Here is a 17,733-nt window from a genome sequence, read left to right on the forward strand (position 1 = left end):
AGGAACAGTAGTGGGCTACTACAACCAGCTCAAGTGAAATGATTTTTATTACAAGGATGCAGGAGCCTCTCAAAAAACTCAAGGTTGCTGGACATCTTGTGAATAGGAGTTAACGAACTGGAGAGGGTTCACTCCCTCACTCTCCATTTCTCAGAAGTGCAGAGAAGGAGAATTGGCCTCTGTCCACCAGTGTGGTCACCTCCAGTTTCTTCCAGCGTGCTCGTCTGCTTAAACTTGCACATGGCCCGTGGACGGCCAGTTCAGGAGACGACAGGCCTCTCCTCTGCAGGACCCAGCACTTACTGGAGACCATCTGTGTCCCACTCAGATCCCAGAGAAAAGCACCAGCCCCACTTTATCTGGTGGAATCAAGACACAGAAGCATAGGCTTCTGGTACCAAATGGACTGACAGCCCTAGAACCCATGGCCTCCCCTGTTGAATCACCTGTGGTGGGAACGGGAGACAAGGCCCTGTGATTTACGATATCAGATTGCTTCTCCAGTAGAAGTCAAAAGAAAATGCAGTGTTCCGCATCTTTCAGTTCAGTTCACTTGCTCAGTCGTGTCCGACTCTTTGCGACCCCGTGAATCACAGCACGCCAGGCCTCCCTGTCCATCACCAACTCCCGGAGTTCACTCAAACTCATGTACATTGAGTCAGTGATGCCATCCAGCCATCTCATTCTCTGTCGTCCCCGTCTCCTCCCACCCCCAATCCCTCCCAGCATCAGACTCTTTTCCAGTGAGCATCTTTAGAACCCTCTAAAGAGGGGACATCTGTTAGTAAGGAACCAACACTTTCATCTCCAATTACCTGGGAGGTATTGCATTTAAATTTTACTGAGAGAGATTCATTTAAGCCAGTTTATAAGATGAATGATACTGACATTCTTTCTGGAGGAGTCAGTCATTTCACAATCAATTTCTGAGTCCCTAATATGGTCACTACGCTGGATTTGGGGGCTACAAAATGAGTACTTTGTAGAGAGGAAAAGAGGGACGGAAGCAGCTTCTTTAAACCTGAGTTCTTGCGAGAAGAAAGACACCAGGAAGAAAAGGATGCTGGGAGAATATATTGGGGTTGGCGGGAAGACAACTTACCGACTGTTTAACAATGTTGGAGTCAACAGAGCTTGTTTTCCTCAAAGTTCTTCCAGCCTGAAATTGAACAGCCTAGGCCTTAGTTACTAAAGAGCTGTTATGGACCAGAAAGGTAGAGTTACTCCCAGAGGAGGAAAAGGGGAACCAAATTAGATCCAGTCCCTGCCCTCAAAAGGCAGCGTCAAATGAAAAGAAGCTGTAGCTGCTCTCCCAGCTGATTGTGCTAAAAACCAGGAGAGAGGTAAAAAGTGCAGCCAGGGTTCAGGTGAAAAGCTCTGCTAGGCTTGGGGTGGATTAGTGACTCAACAGTTTTACAAATAGCACAGCACGTGGACCGACAATCAGGGCTGATACTGGCCTCACTGGAGCATACTTTGCAGGCCCCTTTGGCTCCAGGAACCTTAGTTGCAAGATTATATGGAGGTAGGGGCTGGGCAAATACCAACTGGTAGAAGTATTTCTGATTTTAACAATTGGAGCTGCAGTGCGATGCTTGTGGCTCAACACACAGTCCTCTGGAAGGACCTGATGAGGGGGCAAGCCTGGAGACGCAGGTCTGACTTGTGTCTGGAGCAGCTTGAATTCAGGCTCAGGAGGGTGGTGGTCTTTCAGGAAGGAGTAGGAAGCCATCCACCTGGGAGACATTGCTCAATAAACACCTTCTGTTTGATTAAAGACGTAGGGCCTGTCCTCTGGGACACCGGGCAGCTGGGAGTCTGAAAGGAATTTGGGAGGGCCCAAAGCATCACAGAAGTGGAGGGCCCATGGGGCCTTGATTAGTGGAGCCCCTCCGTCTCAGAAAGGTAAGTGACTTGGTCAAGTTCACGCAGCAGGTCACCAGACAAGCCTTTTCCCCCCAGCGGAGGCTGGAGAGGAGGCCGCTAAACCGTGCCAATCAGAGGCCAAGATGGCACTGGGCAGACACAGGGCAAGGGCGGCACACGGAGAGGGGAGAAGTGCAGTGTTCTCCGGAGGGGTTGGCTGTTGGGAGGGCTAAGGCTCCGGAGGACTGATTCTTGCTGAGTTAACTCCCTTTCTCTCCTGGCCTTGTCTGGGGTGGACTGGTGGTGTGGGGGAAGCCGCACCCAGGGCGTGTGAGGCCCCCTCCCAGGGCAGGAGGTCTCGGGCGCGGGCTCCCAGCGGCTCCGGCTCACCCCAAGGCTCCCCGGACGTCTCCGGGCCCTCGGGCTTGGCGAGGCCGGCGCTGCGCTGGGCGCGGTCGGACCGGCGGCGCGGGCCCCTGGGTCCCCAGATGCGCGCTGCGCGAGGCCGCTGCCGCCCTTGGCTCCGCGGGCGGGGCCGCTAGCGCCGCGCCGCTGTGGGCGGCGGAGTCCCGGGCCGCCTCGGCCCCCTCCGCCAGCCCGTACCGAGGAGGCGGCGAGCCGGCGCGGAAGCCGGGCGGGCGCGGGGCGCTGGGCGCCCGCCCCTCGCACAATCTGGGTGCCGCGCGGCCCCGGGCCTGGGGGCCCTCAGACCTCGGCGGCCAGCAGAGCCGTGCGCCTCGCGTGCCGGGGGTCTGTTCAGGCCGCCTTCCCCTTCCCGGAGGTCGGCGGGCTGAGCCGCGAGCCAAGCCCAGCTGGCGTGCGCTCCTATAAATAGCGCGCGTGTGCCCGCCCCGCGCTCCCCGGCTGCGCGAGGACACGGAAAGTTGTGCGCGGGGGCTCGCGGCGGCGGCGGCGGCGGCGGGCTAGGGCTCCGGGGCCAGCCGCCCGGCGCCGTGTGGCGGATCCCGCGGATTTTTGCCTCCGTGCTGGGGACCCGGCTAGCCTATGCCGCCCTGCCGCCTTCCGAGAGACGCCAAGCTCTGGGGAATTTTTTGACCAAGCGAAATCGAGAGTCGCTAGAGACCTGGCCATGACCACAGCCGCGCGTTCTTCCCGCTCCGGGAAACACCTTCGGCTTCTGTAATCCGTTCCCGCCGCCAGCCGGAGACGAGCCGGGACGACCCTGGCCCCGACCGACCCCCAGCATCCCTGGGTCTTCTCCGAGCCTCCTTGGTTTTTCCTGCTGCGCGCTTCACCTGGGGGAGCTTAGGTTCGGGGTGAGGATTTCTGATCATTTTCCTCTTTGAGGGGTGAACGGGAGGGTTCGGCGACTTAGATGTCTAAGAACAAGAGTGGGTGCGGGGGTCCCAGGCAGGGCTGATCTCGGGCGGGGGAGGGGGTTCTGCATGAGCTCCTTAAAGGACCAAGGTAGCAGAGCCAGCGAGACAGCGCGAGGGGGGACTCTGACTTCAAACCACGGAGCTGCCGGAGGTGTGCGCGCCGCCGCCGGGCCCGCCGCGTGGTGCATCTAGCCGCCAGCACCGTCCCCAGCGCCGGGGTCCCGGGGAGGAGGCCACGCGGGCACGCGGGAGCGCCGGCCGGCTGCGGCGGCCCCCAGCTTCGCTCGCCATGGGCCCCGGGCTCCGGGCGCCGGCCGCGCTGCCAGCCCTGCTGCTGGCCCTCGCCCTGCCGGGGCTGCGCGTCTGGGCGCAGAATGACACGGAGCCCATCGTGCTGGAGGGCAAGTGCCTCGTGGTGTGCGACTCGAACCCGGCCACGGACTCCAAGGGCTCCTCCTCCTCGCCCCTGGGGATCTCGGTCCGGGCGGCCAACTCCAAGGTCGCCTTCTCGGCGGTGCGCAGCACCAACCACGAACCGTCCGAGATGAGCAACAAGACGCGCATCATTTACTTCGACCAGGTCAGAGCTCCGGGGGCGCGGGAGGCCAGGGCTCGGGCGGCGGGAGGGGCGAAGTGCAGGCGGCTGAGCCCCGGGTCGTCGGCTCGGGCCGAGCCGCTCTGATTGCGGTGCCGGGAGCCGGGTCGGCACTGGCGTCTGCGCGCGTCGAGATCTGAAACTTCTGAGGTCTCCCCCGCCCCAGGCCGCCCCACTCGCTCCTGGCCTCCGGAGAGCTGCTGGGGCGACGGGAGAGGGGCTGGCAGCGCAGAGCCGCGGGGAGAGCTCGGGACACGGGGACACGTTGAGCAGCAACAGGTCTGCCGGAGCCGGCGGGTCCTGGTCCCTGCACCTCGCCGTCTCTCGGCTGGAGCCTGGCGCCCGGCCTCCACTCTTCTGAGGGAGCCGCGGAGGCCGTCCTCCGGCAGGCAGGGGACTCCTTCCAGGGCCGAACAGATGATGTGTTCCTCCCGGATGGAGAAGCTTCTCCCTAGAGCGAGCCCTGGGAGGGGTGGGCTGGGTGGGGTCCACACTCTGCAGACCCCACAGGGGGCTGCAGAGGCGGCAGCGGGGGCCCCGCTCGGATCTCGCCCCCTGTTCGGTGCCAGGCGCGGCTGCAGCAGAAAGCCCTCCTCCGCTACTTGGAAAAGTTGAGAGGAGGAGAGAAGCAATGGGCAGCGGCGCCGAGCTCCTGTAGGGAAGCGCTGGGAAGCCTTTCTCCGTCCCCCGCTCCTGCCCTTTCCAGAGACCTGCGAAGTAGCGGGGAGAGAGGGCTAGGGGCGGAGGGCAGGGCACGGGAGCGACTGATGGCCACTGGAGCTTCCTCTTGGCGATCGGAGCTCGGGGGTCTAGCTGCCGAGAAAGCCCAGGATATCGGCTGAGGAAGGAGTCTTAAAACTGAAAACAGACTCGGGCTGATCGTTTCAACCTCTGCGGCACCCGGAGTCTTTTAAATTCCAAAGTCGTGTGTGTGGTTCTCAGTGGCATGCCACATGGGCACGGGCACGGGTTAAGTGGCGCTGTAGGATGTGCTTGGGGAGCATGAGGTGACATTTCTCTTCCTTACTTAATTGTTACTAAGTAATGTACTCTCCAGCTGGTCAAAGAGAATGCCTCTCTGGGGCTTCCTATCAAATAGCCATCGTTTTAAAAGAATTAAGCAGCCCCTTTGGGTTTTGGTGCAGTATTTTTCATCGTGATGGAGATAAAGTCTAGCACGACCCCTGGTCTGTATCTCAGCGCATTGATTAAATGCTGTGGACACTGTGCTGTCCTCTGTGCAGTGCGTTGTGTTCAGTGCCCTTTCTGTCATTTAGGAGAAGGGTTTGCCCTCCTGTTCTGGGTGTTCCTGCATCTTAGAGACGATGAGACATGTTTGGTAATAAATCTCGAGGTATCTGGGTGCTGTAATTACAATGTACAGTCAACATTCAGCCTTATGTGTAGTCAACACTAATCAGCTAGCTCCATTTTTGCTAATGAATTATGCTACTTGTGTCTGATTCAGGGAGTCCCTGCTAAGTACCTCAAATTATTTTAAATGTCCTTGAATCTTTGTAAAACCTCTGTTGGGAAGTATTGCATAGCTGATGATTTGTTGCTGAAAGACCATCGATCATAGGGTCAGAGAAAGCTGATGCTTACTTGGAAAAAGGAGTAATCTCAGAATAAAATGATACACACATACGAATTTTAAGTTGGGGGTTGAGCCTGGTACATCTACCTGACCGTCACTATATTCTGATGCATTGCTCACAGGTTATAGTATGTCTAGGGAATTATGCAAACAGCTTAATATTAGCCTGAATGTAGTGTTTAAAAGAAATAGTAGCAGATTGCCATTGATATGGGGGAAATGTATTTTTGTAAGGACATCTGATTTTTCTGAATGCCACTTCTAGATTTATTTCTTGGAGAGAAATGGAGGAAACCTTGGTTATATGCTGCCTGCTACCCCCATCCCCAATATGCACACACAGATTCTCTCTCTTTGTCACATGTGGCATTTAGTTTAAGAGATCATCTATTGAAATGCAGAGCTAATTTCATAATCAGTAGAACTAAGATGAACATCTTGGAATACAGAATGCGCTGTTGTTTTCTTGGGAACCAACACTTTATTTCACTCTTCCTTTTGTCCCCTGAACTTTTAAACAAACAGCAGGCAACGGATCAGGGGACAGACACTGGCTAATACTGGGGGGAACAGAGAATGCCACCTGTCTCACGGTCTCTACTCCTTGGCAGCCTGCCAAGGCCGAGTCATGGCCAAAATATTTATAGTTAAGCCCTGGGTGGCATAGGAAGGGAACGCAAGGCTGTGGATCTGAGCTGAGGCTTGGCGGAGGCTCAGAGGAGTGCCAGGCGTTCGCATTACTCCGGCACCAACTGTTCGGTGTCATGGATCTCACCGCCCGGTGGAGGGAGCGTCCAGACCTCTGTGCGCGCGTCCAGGAGGGCCTGCAGAGAGCCGCGGACGCGATTGGCTGGCCCGCAACGCCGCCCCTGGACATGCAAGGCTCCAGAGGGTGGGCGTGTAGACGTGGGGCTGATGCCTTTTTCTGACTCTGAAGGTAGAGCCAGTGTTTATAAGCCCCACATGTTCAGAGCCAGCCGGCCTTGCTGGAAATCGAGGCATGAATGCAAAGTTCTGACTTTATTTTTTTCTTCTAACATTAAAAAGACAAAGAACCTTCCAGCATACAAATCCATTTTCCAAGTCACTAAAGAAAAAGGGAATATAACTCCATGTTTTATTTTCTGTGATTTTTTAAAGCTAGTCTTCTGTGTTAAGAAAGAAAATAGGAAGGAAAAGAAAAGGGAAGGAAGAACACTGCTTTTACTTACAGAGAGTATTGTAATAGTTGACTGTGTTTATTCTTTTTATTTATAGATTCTAGTAAACGTGGGTAATTTTTTCACCCTGGAGTCTGTCTTTGTAGCACCCAGAAAAGGAATTTACAGTTTCAGTTTTCACGTAATTAAAGTATACCAGAGCCAAACAATACAGGTATGTCTTTTGACCTGTTCCCTCTCTACCTTGAAATGACAGTGTTTATCTATAGTGGGCTATGTATTTTAAGTATTTATGTGTTTTCATTGTAAAAATAGCCATCTTCATAGTAGTTTATTTTTAAAACATGTAATTTCCAATAGCACCTTCTATGAAGCATAGACGCATATAGAAAAATATGTGACAAGAAGCATATAGAAAAATACACAATGAAACTTATTACCTTTATAACAACCAGTCACTTAAAAAGCATAGTTTTTAAAGCTACTTTTCATTGTTAATAAGAAAATAGGAAGGAAGGAAGGAAATAGTAAAAATTCAGTGGCACAAATCTCTTTATAAGATCTTGGTTGCTTTTAATGCATGTGCAAAAATTACCTGAATCTTTAACAACAACAAAAAAAAATAGTAAGACTATCAGAGTTTTACAAGTACCTACTAAATAAATAAAACAAATCTGCTGTCATTGTTAAAAATTATCAACTGCAGTTAACAACTGAGAGCGAGAATAAATTGCTGAAGGAATAATTATTCAATATACTTTTAAAGAAAGGATATGCTATGCTTATCTTCTAAGTAGTTTATCCTCAGTTACTCTGAAATCAGTGAATTCTTACCAATTGCAGTTCCACAGTTAATATGTTTTGTGCTGTGCTTTCTAAGGAACAGGCTTGAACTCACACTCAAGGACAATGATGGAGCTAATTCCTATAACATTCAAATATGCAGACACTCAGTAATACCAGTACATGTCTATGGAATTCTAGGATACTTTTAAAATCATCTGTTCATTGTATGCTTGTGTACTGGTGGTGGTGGTTTAGTTGCTAAGTTATGTATGAACTCTTGTGACCCTGTGGACTTTAGCCTGCCAGGCTCCTCTGTCCATGGGACTCTCCAGGCAAGAATACTGGAGTGGGTTGGCTTTTCCTTCTCCAGGGTATCTTCCCAACCCCGGGATCGAACCCACATCTCCTGCATTGCAGGCAGAGTCTTTACCACTGAGTCACATTGTGTCCAGATGAATGTTAGATTACACATCTACCATTTTGACATATCTTAGTGAATGGATAAATTGATCAGCCTCATACTTAATTTATTCAATATTAATTTTTGACATAAAAGGAATGAATATCTAGTAAACAAATTTACTCCCATGGAAAAGCTTTTCCCAAACTCCAATATTTAGAAATTTAGGTAATATTTGACACAATATAATAAAAATTTTACTATAGAGGGAAGGTAATAAATTTGATTTGATTTGTTGCTAATTATCCATCATTAAAATATTTAGTGGTAGTAGTGATTATTATTTTTAATGCACATTTCTTATCAGGGAAAACACAAGAAGAAATCACAGTGGCCAGTCATATTCTATAATTTCAGCTGATGTTTATTTAGCACTATGCATGTCTCAGCTGTACAGTAAACCTGCAGACATATTAGTAGAGCCTTGTTGTCACCAAGTTTCTCAGAGCAAAGGGCATGGGGTTATTTTTACTAATGTACTGGGAAGCCACAGGTATGTGTCCTTACCGAAAACTTGCTGTTGAATACGAGAGATAAATAAAGTAGTAGACCTAACTTATGTCCTGAAGGGAAGTCAGGTTTCACATGGCTAGATTTTTCCCTGTGGATGGTGATCTTTTGTGAGTATTTAAGGAAATTTTTGTGGGAGAAATTATTTTTTTCAAGTTAAAAAGATCAGGTCAGTAAGATCATACTAAGCCTAGCCACCACAGTTAGCTAATTTGAAAGGAACGGGGAGGTCTTTACTGGACATCAGATACTTCACCAGGGTGACCATCTTAGACAGTACCCCCCGACCCTCGTAGCTGTTTTGCAGAAAGGTGCTGTCCTGCTTCCTTCCCTCCCGCTCCCCACTCCCTTCTTTCCCTTGACTCTTTCTCTCTGTTGCAGAATGGCTGATTCGCAGTTTTGTTAGTGTCAGGTGAACAACATAGCGATTCAGTATTTTTATAGATTCCACTCCATTTAAAGCGATTATAAAATAATGGCTGTGTCTCCCTGTGCTGTACTCACATGTCCTTTCAGCCTGCTCATTTGCCCATGGCCAGTGCTCTCTCCTACCCCCTCCCCGCCTTCCCGTCCCCGCTCCCTCCGCTCCCTGGCAGCGCCTTCTCCGTAACCATGAATCTGTCTCATTCATTCATTTGGCTATCGAGAGAGCTCTCCGGTGTCTTGTCTCGCTTTGCTCCTTGTAGGTGAACCTGATGTTAAACGGAAAGCCAGTAATCTCTGCCTTCGCCGGGGACAAAGATGTGACGCGCGAGGCCGCCACGAACGGGGTCCTGCTCTACCTGGATAAGGAGGACAAGGTTTACCTGAAGCTGGAGAAAGGTAACTTGGTCGGAGGCTGGCAGTACTCCACGTTCTCTGGCTTCCTGGTGTTCCCCCTGTAGGATCCGAGGTCTCCACGATGCTCGTCCCGCGAGGGGCGGCGCGCCCCCGACTTCTGAGGATCACTGCCGCTTCACCGGATTGATGTCTGTCACTGGTTTCTCGTGGGCGAATACCTATTCTCTGTAAGGATGCTAGGCCTGTCTGAACCAGTACCGAACTCTACAGATTATTTTTGTGTGTGTTTCAGTGTCCTCGGATTGGGACTCAAAACAGTTGATACCCATCTATGCTTAAGTGTAACAGTTCAAAGCTGTCTGCAAGGTTTATTCTGAATTTAATTTCCTGGAATCACTGAATTTGTTGCAGATGTGGCATTTTATTTATTTAGTTTTCAAAGACCGGCAACTGGGTCTGAGAATTAGAGAACTCTATATATAAAGTTCTGACTTCAATCAACGATTCATGTGATCCTGCCAAAGAATTGTGTGCTGTGTCCATGTACTGGTTACACTTGTTTTTGTTCCTTTGGCATTAGTTTGTTCGGCTCTCTTAAGGTAATTTCTGACTTTGTGTCTTCTCAACAAATAGGGTAATGGCTTGCCCGCAAATTTACTCTATGAGGTCACCCACACGACTTCCCTTAAAAGAAAAGAATGCTTCATAGTTGTATTTTAATTATATATGTGAAAGAGTCATATTTTCCAAATTATATTTTCTAATAGGAAGAATAGATCATAAATCTAACACAGAAAAAGTTGCGTATCCGAATTCTTCAGTGCTCAATCCTCAAACCTGCTCAAAACAGCTCTCCTCCACGGGAAATCTTATACTTTATTGCTCATTTTAATTAACATGATTGATAATAGCCACTTTATTAAAAACCTAAGGGATTTTTTTTTTTTCCTTAGACATGACTACTTTATTAACCGGAGATGGGATGCCCTTGTTTTTAATTATACCTATTTTTCAAACCTTCTGTTGTGTTTGAAGTATCATCTGGTTTTGCCTTAACTCCTAAAATTGTTTAGATTTATCTGTTCAGCTAATAGTAAATCCAAATATTTATCTGAACTTAGTACAATCTTATTTTGTCTTTTGTACAGGTCATATGAATCCATAAAATTATTTATGTCTCTGTTGCAGAATAAAGATTAATATATGTTAGTTGAATTGTTTGGTCCTTTCAGTTTTGGAAATATGGATCTTACATGATTTATTCCCTCTCTCTTACCAGCCCTCTCTGCGTCCCTCCCTCCCCCCTGTCCTTTCTTCCTTTCTCTCATTTCTTGGTCTTGGAGCTGAAGAAAAGCTTTCTGGATTTCCAGAGAATGTCCCTCAGCTGGCATAGGAAATCTTTACCATGTTTAATTTGTCCAGATTCAGGAGTTGCGAGCTTGAACTTCGTCAAGTCTCCTTTCAGAATAACTTATGTTAGGAAGTGGAGCTTTAAAAGATGCACTGAAGCATCGTGAAGGGCTCAGTGAATGAATGGGTGGTGATGCAAATAAAGATCAATATTTTCAAACAGGAGACTTGAGGAAGAGTTCTGCCCTTTACTCAGCACTGATGGGCAAGCAGCAGCCCCATTTCTTTTCAGGAGGAACTATAATGACAGATGTCTCCTCTGGAAATTTGGCTCAATTTCCTGCTTGGTTGTCAATTAAAACAAATCTGGGTGCCCCCTTTTGTAGTCTGTGGCATTGGGGGGCTCTTGTAGGGTTCTGTGGGAGGAAACATGCAGGCAGCCCCCAGTATAATTGTGATGAATCATCACATCAAAATATCCGTTCATCACAGGAAGAGATTCTCTTCCCATGAAGAATTATCTGGAGATGTTGGCAGTGGATCCACAGTGTTTTGCTTGGCAAATTATCCCCAGTTGGCCTTCTGTCAAAGATCTTCCCTCTGTGACTGTGTAACGTGGGAGACAGCCTTGCACACAGGCCTTTCATCAACTGCATCCTCTGTGAATGTGCCTGGTCTCGCGTGACCTTCCCCACAGCTCTCTGTGCTGGGTTTGTGCCTCTACATTGCAAAAGAGTGAGCTGTACTTGAATAAATATGCTATTAGGCATTATTTTGGCAAAATGGCTTGAAAGTACTGGGAAGTTCCAAGATGCCTACGATGAGACAGAGTTTGGTGCTTAAGAAAGTAGACTGACGCAGAGTGTCCGTTATATACAGACTTACGGCCAACCTTGGGGCTCGCCCTAAATCTGAACATAGAAGAGCACTGGCAAAGGGCTTGACTGTGATTCCCAAGGGCTTCCCTGGTGGCTCAGATGGTTAAGAATCCACCTGCAATGCAGGAGACCCAGGTGTGATCCCTGGGTTGGGAAGATCCCCTGGAGGAGGGCATGGCAACCCATTCCAGTATTCTTGCCTGGAGAATCCCATGGACAGAGGAGCCTGGAAGGCTACAGTCCATGGGGTCGCAAAGAGTCAGACACGCTGAAGTGACTTAGCTTGCAGCAGGCACACAGGCCAAGCAGGGCATTAGGGAGGGTATTAAGATTGGAACGGTAAAAGGAAGAGGATTGAGTTTGAGTGGGCCAGGTGAAAATCAAGAGGCAGTGGCGTCAGAGTATTTCCATAAATGGAGCCAGATGCTCCTTACATGTTCTATGGCTTGAAAATACTTTTCAGAAACTGCTCGGACCACAGAAATGGAAATTGAGCACCGTGTTCACACTGGCCTGTCTGAATTCATTAATGCCAGTGCACTCCCTCCCTAGACGTTCCTTATCTCCTTTGACTGTTCCTTGATCTGTTGATCAGCAAAAGCAAGCCGTTTTCTGTAGCAAGCATTTTCCCAAGATAGAATCCCAAGAAAATGAAACTGAAGGAAAGAAGGAGCTTGTGCGTGGATCTCCTTGATTCCACGTGCTTTTGGGGGGCTCCTTGTGGTCTTGGATACTGTTAGAGCCTGGTTATCTTGTTAAATTTTTGTTTTAATTCTTTCTTGTTTTCTGTTTTTGGATTTATAGCTGTTTTCCCCATTCTTTTTGGTTTCTAGATACCTGGATAGCTGAGTGTCTTTTTTTTTCTTTAGCAAGTTACTGCTTTTACTCTTGGAATAAATATCTTCAACCAACATTGTTTAAACTATCCTTATAATATGTTACATGCTTTGCTAGGTACTGAGTTTATAGAAGTGGTGACAGCTGCTCTTTTTAGAGCTCCTTAGACAGTAAAAACAGCTAGATACCCCACCAGGAACAACAGAGGTCTAAAAGTGTGGTTCCACTTCGTCTTCTGACTGAGGGTCGTGGGCTTTACCAGTCCACCTTCACTGCTTAAACCCTCTGTCTTCAGACCGCAGGGAATGTTGCTCAGTGTTATGCAGCAGCCTGGAGCGAGAGGAGCTTGGAGAGGGGATACATGTATATGCATGGCTGAGTCCCTTCTCTGTTCACTTGAAACTATCACAATATTGATAATCAGCTATATCCAATACAAAATAAAAAGCTAAAAAATAAGTGTATTTCTATGGACCAATAGCGCCCTTATCACAGAGGCTTCTTAGAAACCCAAGGAGGGTTTAGGCTCCCCTAGACCTGCTGAATCAGCATCTGCATCTTTAACACGGTCTTCTGCCCCTCCCACCCGCATGGTTCACGGACACAGTGGAGTTTACCAGGCTGTGTCTTCAAAGAAAACCCAAGACCACCTGCCTCAGAATAGCGTCTGGGCTTCAGACAGTCGAACCAGATCCCCAGGTTGATCCTTACAGCCGCAACCCATCCAGGTGCGAGTGTTTTCTTCGCAGTGACCCTCGAGTCCGAGCACTTTTACGATCCTCCCTGTTCTAAGGCGGGGAGCCCGGGGCAGTGAGCAGGAGGCCTGCGCGCACTCCGCGCTGCGCCGGGAAGGCCGGAGCCGGGCTGCAGGGGGATCAGACCTCGAGGAGCCGGGGGAGACCCGGCCTGAGACGGAGGTGAGTCACCACGAACGCGGCGCCTTGTGGGGAAAGAAAAGCCTCGGTGACAGGCCTCATTTTGCCAGCATTCCTCCTGAAATAAAGGTGTAGGCACAGCTTGCTTTTCTTTATGGCTGAAGCGACCCTTCTCCGACAATTGTAGAGCCTGTGTCTAAGTGCACTTGGCATTTGGCTTCAGAAGACAGTGTTCAGCTTAATAAAGTGTGTGTGTGTGAGAGAGAGAGAATGGGAGCATATATTCAGAAGGAGCCAAGATGCAAGCAATTTCCAGGAGGCTGGAAAGTACGTTTAAAATTCATCCAAGGGCAGAAGGCTTTCTCAAGAAGTTTTTGGTCCAATTGTTGATATTTATTTAATGAAGGAAATGTATCATCATAGGCACTGAGCTAAGGAAGTCTTTATTTCCCACGGGGTTACCTTGAGAACATAGATTTTGACCCTCTGACTTTCCAGGGGCTGGGGTTTTTTGAGGAAACCTCCGAAGGTTTTGGTCTGCTAGTCCCTGGAAGGATGAGGGACTCTGACAAGCAAATGTCGTGCCTGAGAGTTGAGGGCGGTATGTTTCTGGTTAGTGTTTTTGTTTTTTTTTTCTGCTTTCGTTTTTTGTGTCGTCATGTTTCAGCTTGGATGTCACGGTACAATCAATAAGGGGAAGAAATGCAGGGTGATGAACGTTCAGACAGTCGAACCAGATCGCCAGGTGATCCTTACAGCCGCAACCCAGCGACTGTCTGAATGCTATTTTTGCATTCCTTTCTTTTCCTTCAGGACAAGAGGAAAACGTGGTCTGAAATGATCTGTCTGTTGAGTGGGTTTCTTTCCTAGCCTTCCAGAGGGACGGGAATGATGCAAGCAAGAGCAGGCCTGCCGCCCATTTCTGGAAGTCGGGGGAGTCCACTGACCTGTGCATTCAGCGAGGCTGCAGCTCATCAAGCTGGAAATGGGTTCTGGTGTCTGTGTGTGGAAATGGCCATCTCCTGGCAAGGATATGGCTTTATCATCCGGGATAGGGTGTTACCACACAGGAAAGAAGGCTGTTACCTTTGGCCTCAGAATTCAAGGATTGCATCTCCACTAAATCCTCAGGTCAGGACGTTCCTTTAGGTGCCGAGTTTCCCTCATTTTGTACTCTGCAGCCTGCGGTTCTGACTGGACAGTTATCCTGTTTCCAACGGCGATGGCCAGTCTGCGTGACTCTGCTCTTGGGCTGGGGTCAGGGGGCTTTGATCCTGTTCTAAGTTTACACGAACGGACCCAGCTTCCTTTATGAGTTGTGTACGGCTCTTTTCTTCTCAGTTCCTTCGCTATTTAGAAACACATGCGGTCATGAGTGTTTCATTTAAAAATAGCTTGGCTTTCACTTTGAGTGTGAACGTTTTTTTAACACTGCAGTGAAAAGGTATCATGTTTTTTCTCTCACCCCACCCCAGCCACGGTAAAAAAAACAGCAACTCCAGGCATAAGACACATTTGGTCAAAGAAGTAATGCACAAGGATAAAAACAAATTCAACCCAAACCCGAGCAAAAGCAAATGGCACAATCTCTTTGCTATCTGACATGACAATCAAGTGGGAAGGAGGGAAATCGATCCTGGTTTCTGTTCAAGTGTTGTGTTTTTCCTCCTCTCTCTCTGGATGTTGAGGCCAGTTCTCTGCAGGTAAAAGGATTCTTTTGTGAAGATCCCAGCCCCTTTACACCAGCGTGGCTTTCTGAACAATGGGCGGCATCAGAGCGTGCCCTGGGTTCTGCCCTCCTGTTTCTCCGTTAGCTTGATTGGGAGAGAAATGCTGCTGGAATAGTCTGGTGCCCTCTCTCTGGGGAGAAAAGAAGCCCACATTTTGGTAAATCACGGGCACTGTGTCCAGACTTGGAAGGAAGCCACGTCCAGCTCCCTCTGCCCAAAGAGTCAGCCTTAGAACCGGAGGCCCTGGGGGGCTCCAGCCTTTAGGAGCAATTTCAGAAGCACCGGGGTTCATCTCTGGGGAGCTGGGGCTTTGTCCTTTTACCCACTCATGAGAAGATGCGACAGTATTTTATGAGCATCCATAAAGGGAACTGTGGGATCCATTTGCTGTTCAGTTGCTCTGTGGTGTCAGACTCTTTGCAACTCCATGAACTGTAGCACGCCAGGCCTCCCTGTCCTTCACCATCTCCTGGAGCTTGCTCAAACTCATGTCCATTGAGTTGGTGATGCCATCCAACCATCTCATCCTCTGTCGCCCCCTTCTCCTCCTGCCCTCAATCTTTCCCAGTACCAGGGTCTTTTCCAGTGAGTTGACTCTTCGTCTCAGGTGGCGAAAGTATTGGAGCTCCAGGTTATGGAATCTGTAAGAGCCATTAAAAAGTCCTAGTTTGAAAATTGCCTTTCTTTGATTGAACTGGTTTTTAAAAATGAAAAAATACCAGATCCTCCCTTACTACTAGAAATTGGCACAATGCCACCTGTTGATGTTGGCGAGAATCACAAAAGTCATCCATGATTTTCTGAGAAAGGCCACGTTTGTTAGGAAATAAGGCAGGAGCCTTCTCCTGAGGTTTGGGCACATCCATTTTCTACTGAATAAACAATCACACCTTCTTGTGTACCTGACGCATGCCCCGTATTCTGTAAACTCTGAACCTGCCTTCATCACTGCTGCAAGGGGCAGCTCTCTTTGTGAATGCTGCTTCTGGGTGGAGATCCGGCCGTCTGAAAAGCAGAGTGTGGGGTTAGTGTTTGCTGAGCCCAGCAATCTAAGAGCTTCGAAACAGCAACCTGCTGTACATGACCTCTGCGTTGCTTTCACTATAGTATTCTTTCGAGGTCAAGTGCTGTTAAAATCATGAAGAATGATACAGGGCTGCCCGTGTACAGTTGGGGGGTTGTACACTGCACTATTCCAGGAGTGTGCCACATCTGTCATAGACATCATAGAATTACTTTTATATTTCCATAATTTTCTAGCAGAAGACAGTAAACTGTCATATTCTAACAAGCGTATTATGACAACCTTCTGATGGAAGTATCTTTGGTTAAAAAAAATTCCCTTTCCTTTAAAAATAGATATGGGCAGAAATAAATTAGCTTGGAATTAACATATATACAATGCTATGTATAAAACAGAAAACCAACAAGGGCCGAATGTATAGCACAAGGAACTATATTCAGTATTTTGTGTTAACTTTTAAGGGTTAGGGTTAAGAATCTGAAAAAGAATAGATTCATGTATGTGTATAGCTGAATCACTTTGCTGCATACCTGAACCTAACACAACATTGTAAATCAACTACAGTCCAATTTAAAATTTTTGTTTGATTAAAAAAGAGAGTAAAAATAGATATCAACAACAAAAAAAGCAAGATTAAAAAACAAAATTCCTTTGCCTACTTTGTGGAAAAGTGCCTCACAGGTTAGTGATAGAAGAGAGAGACTTCCTTTCCTAAATCCTCTCTGTCATTTCTTATTTCTACAGCATGTTTTGTCCCAGTGCTGGGAAAGATTGAAGGCAGAAGAAGAGGGTGGCAGAGGATGGGATGGCTAGGTAGCATCACCAACTCAATGGATAGAATTTGAGCAAACTCTGGGAGACAGCAGAGGACGGGAGCCTGGCGTGCTGCAGTCCATAGGATGGCAAGTAGTTGGACAGGACTGGACAACAACAAAGTAAGCACAAAGAGGAGACATTCCTAAAATTTCTTTTTGCCCCAAAAGTAAATATTTTAAGCTGTTTGTTTTAAGGAATGACATAGAAAAGATTCGTATTTCTTTTGGAACTTTATTTTGGTTTAAATATAAGCAGGTCATCTGTTTAGGCTTAGATATCTTGTTATAAAGAGATTTAAGTAGTTTAATGATAAACTGATTATTGTAATTATTTATTACAGTAGCAGCAATTTCTCCAAACTCTATTTTTCCTCAAAATGTGAATTTAACTGCTGTATTTAAAATGGATAGCCAACAAGGACCTACTGTATAGCACAGGAAACTGCTCAGTGCTATGTGGTGGCCTGGGTTGGGGGTTTGGGGGCGGATGGATACATGTATATCACTCTGCTGTCTACCTGAAACTGTCACAACATTGTTACTCTGTTATCCTCCAATAGAAAACACGTTTTTAAAATAAATGCCCCCCGCCCAATAATGTCTTTGGTTATGGGAAGTTGGGGCCTGATGCCTGTGTACCCATGGGTCAGTGTCAGATGATTCAGCGCCCTTCAGAGCTCATCTGTTCGGAGCTCAGGTGTCTGGTCTGATCCAGTTTGTGAAAAGTCCCCAGTGACCCTAGAGTTGGAAGGTGAAGGAAACTTTCTCCGTGAGCGTCAGCCCTATCGTGAAGTAGCACACAGCTTCCTGAAAAGCTTAGCAGGTTATCTATGTATCTATACATGTAGGTTTTAGAGGACAGCTGTTCTTCAAAACTCTCCTATAGCTCCACTGTGTTTCTGCCTCTAAGACCCCACACCCACCCCCAAATTTGGGCTGGCTGGTGGAAATGTCTCCCTCCGCACGTCAGGACAGTAGTTCTGAGGTCTGATAAACTGTGGGTAGGGAGAGCCGCCTCGGTCACAGCTTCAAGTCGGTGGTGGCTGAGGTCCTGCAAGTTGACAGGTGATTTCTTTTCTTCTTTTTATTTATTTTTAATTGGAGTGTAATTGGGGGAGGGAAGCTGGAGC

At 48.2% G+C, this 17,733-nt stretch overlaps 1 protein-coding gene across 1 annotated transcript; it reads left to right on the forward strand.

Annotated features, from left to right (window-relative positions):
* Positions 1 to 2,741: 2,741 nt before the first annotated feature.
* CBLN4 (cerebellin 4 precursor) lies at positions 2,742 to 10,360 on the forward strand. Its single transcript, XM_055393955.2, has 3 exons — positions 2,742 to 3,786; positions 6,656 to 6,772; positions 9,001 to 10,360. The coding sequence occupies exons 1-3, from the start codon at positions 3,496 to 3,498 to the stop codon at positions 9,196 to 9,198; spliced, it is 606 nt and encodes a 201-aa protein (XP_055249930.1). The 5' UTR covers positions 2,742 to 3,495; the 3' UTR covers positions 9,199 to 10,360.
* Positions 10,361 to 17,733: the final 7,373 nt, after the last annotated feature.

This window comes from Moschus berezovskii, chromosome 15, assembly GCF_049115385.1.
Source record: "Moschus berezovskii isolate FMDL1 chromosome 15, NW_MosBer_1.0, whole genome shotgun sequence".
Taxonomy (NCBI): Eukaryota; Metazoa; Chordata; class Mammalia; order Artiodactyla; family Moschidae; genus Moschus; species Moschus berezovskii.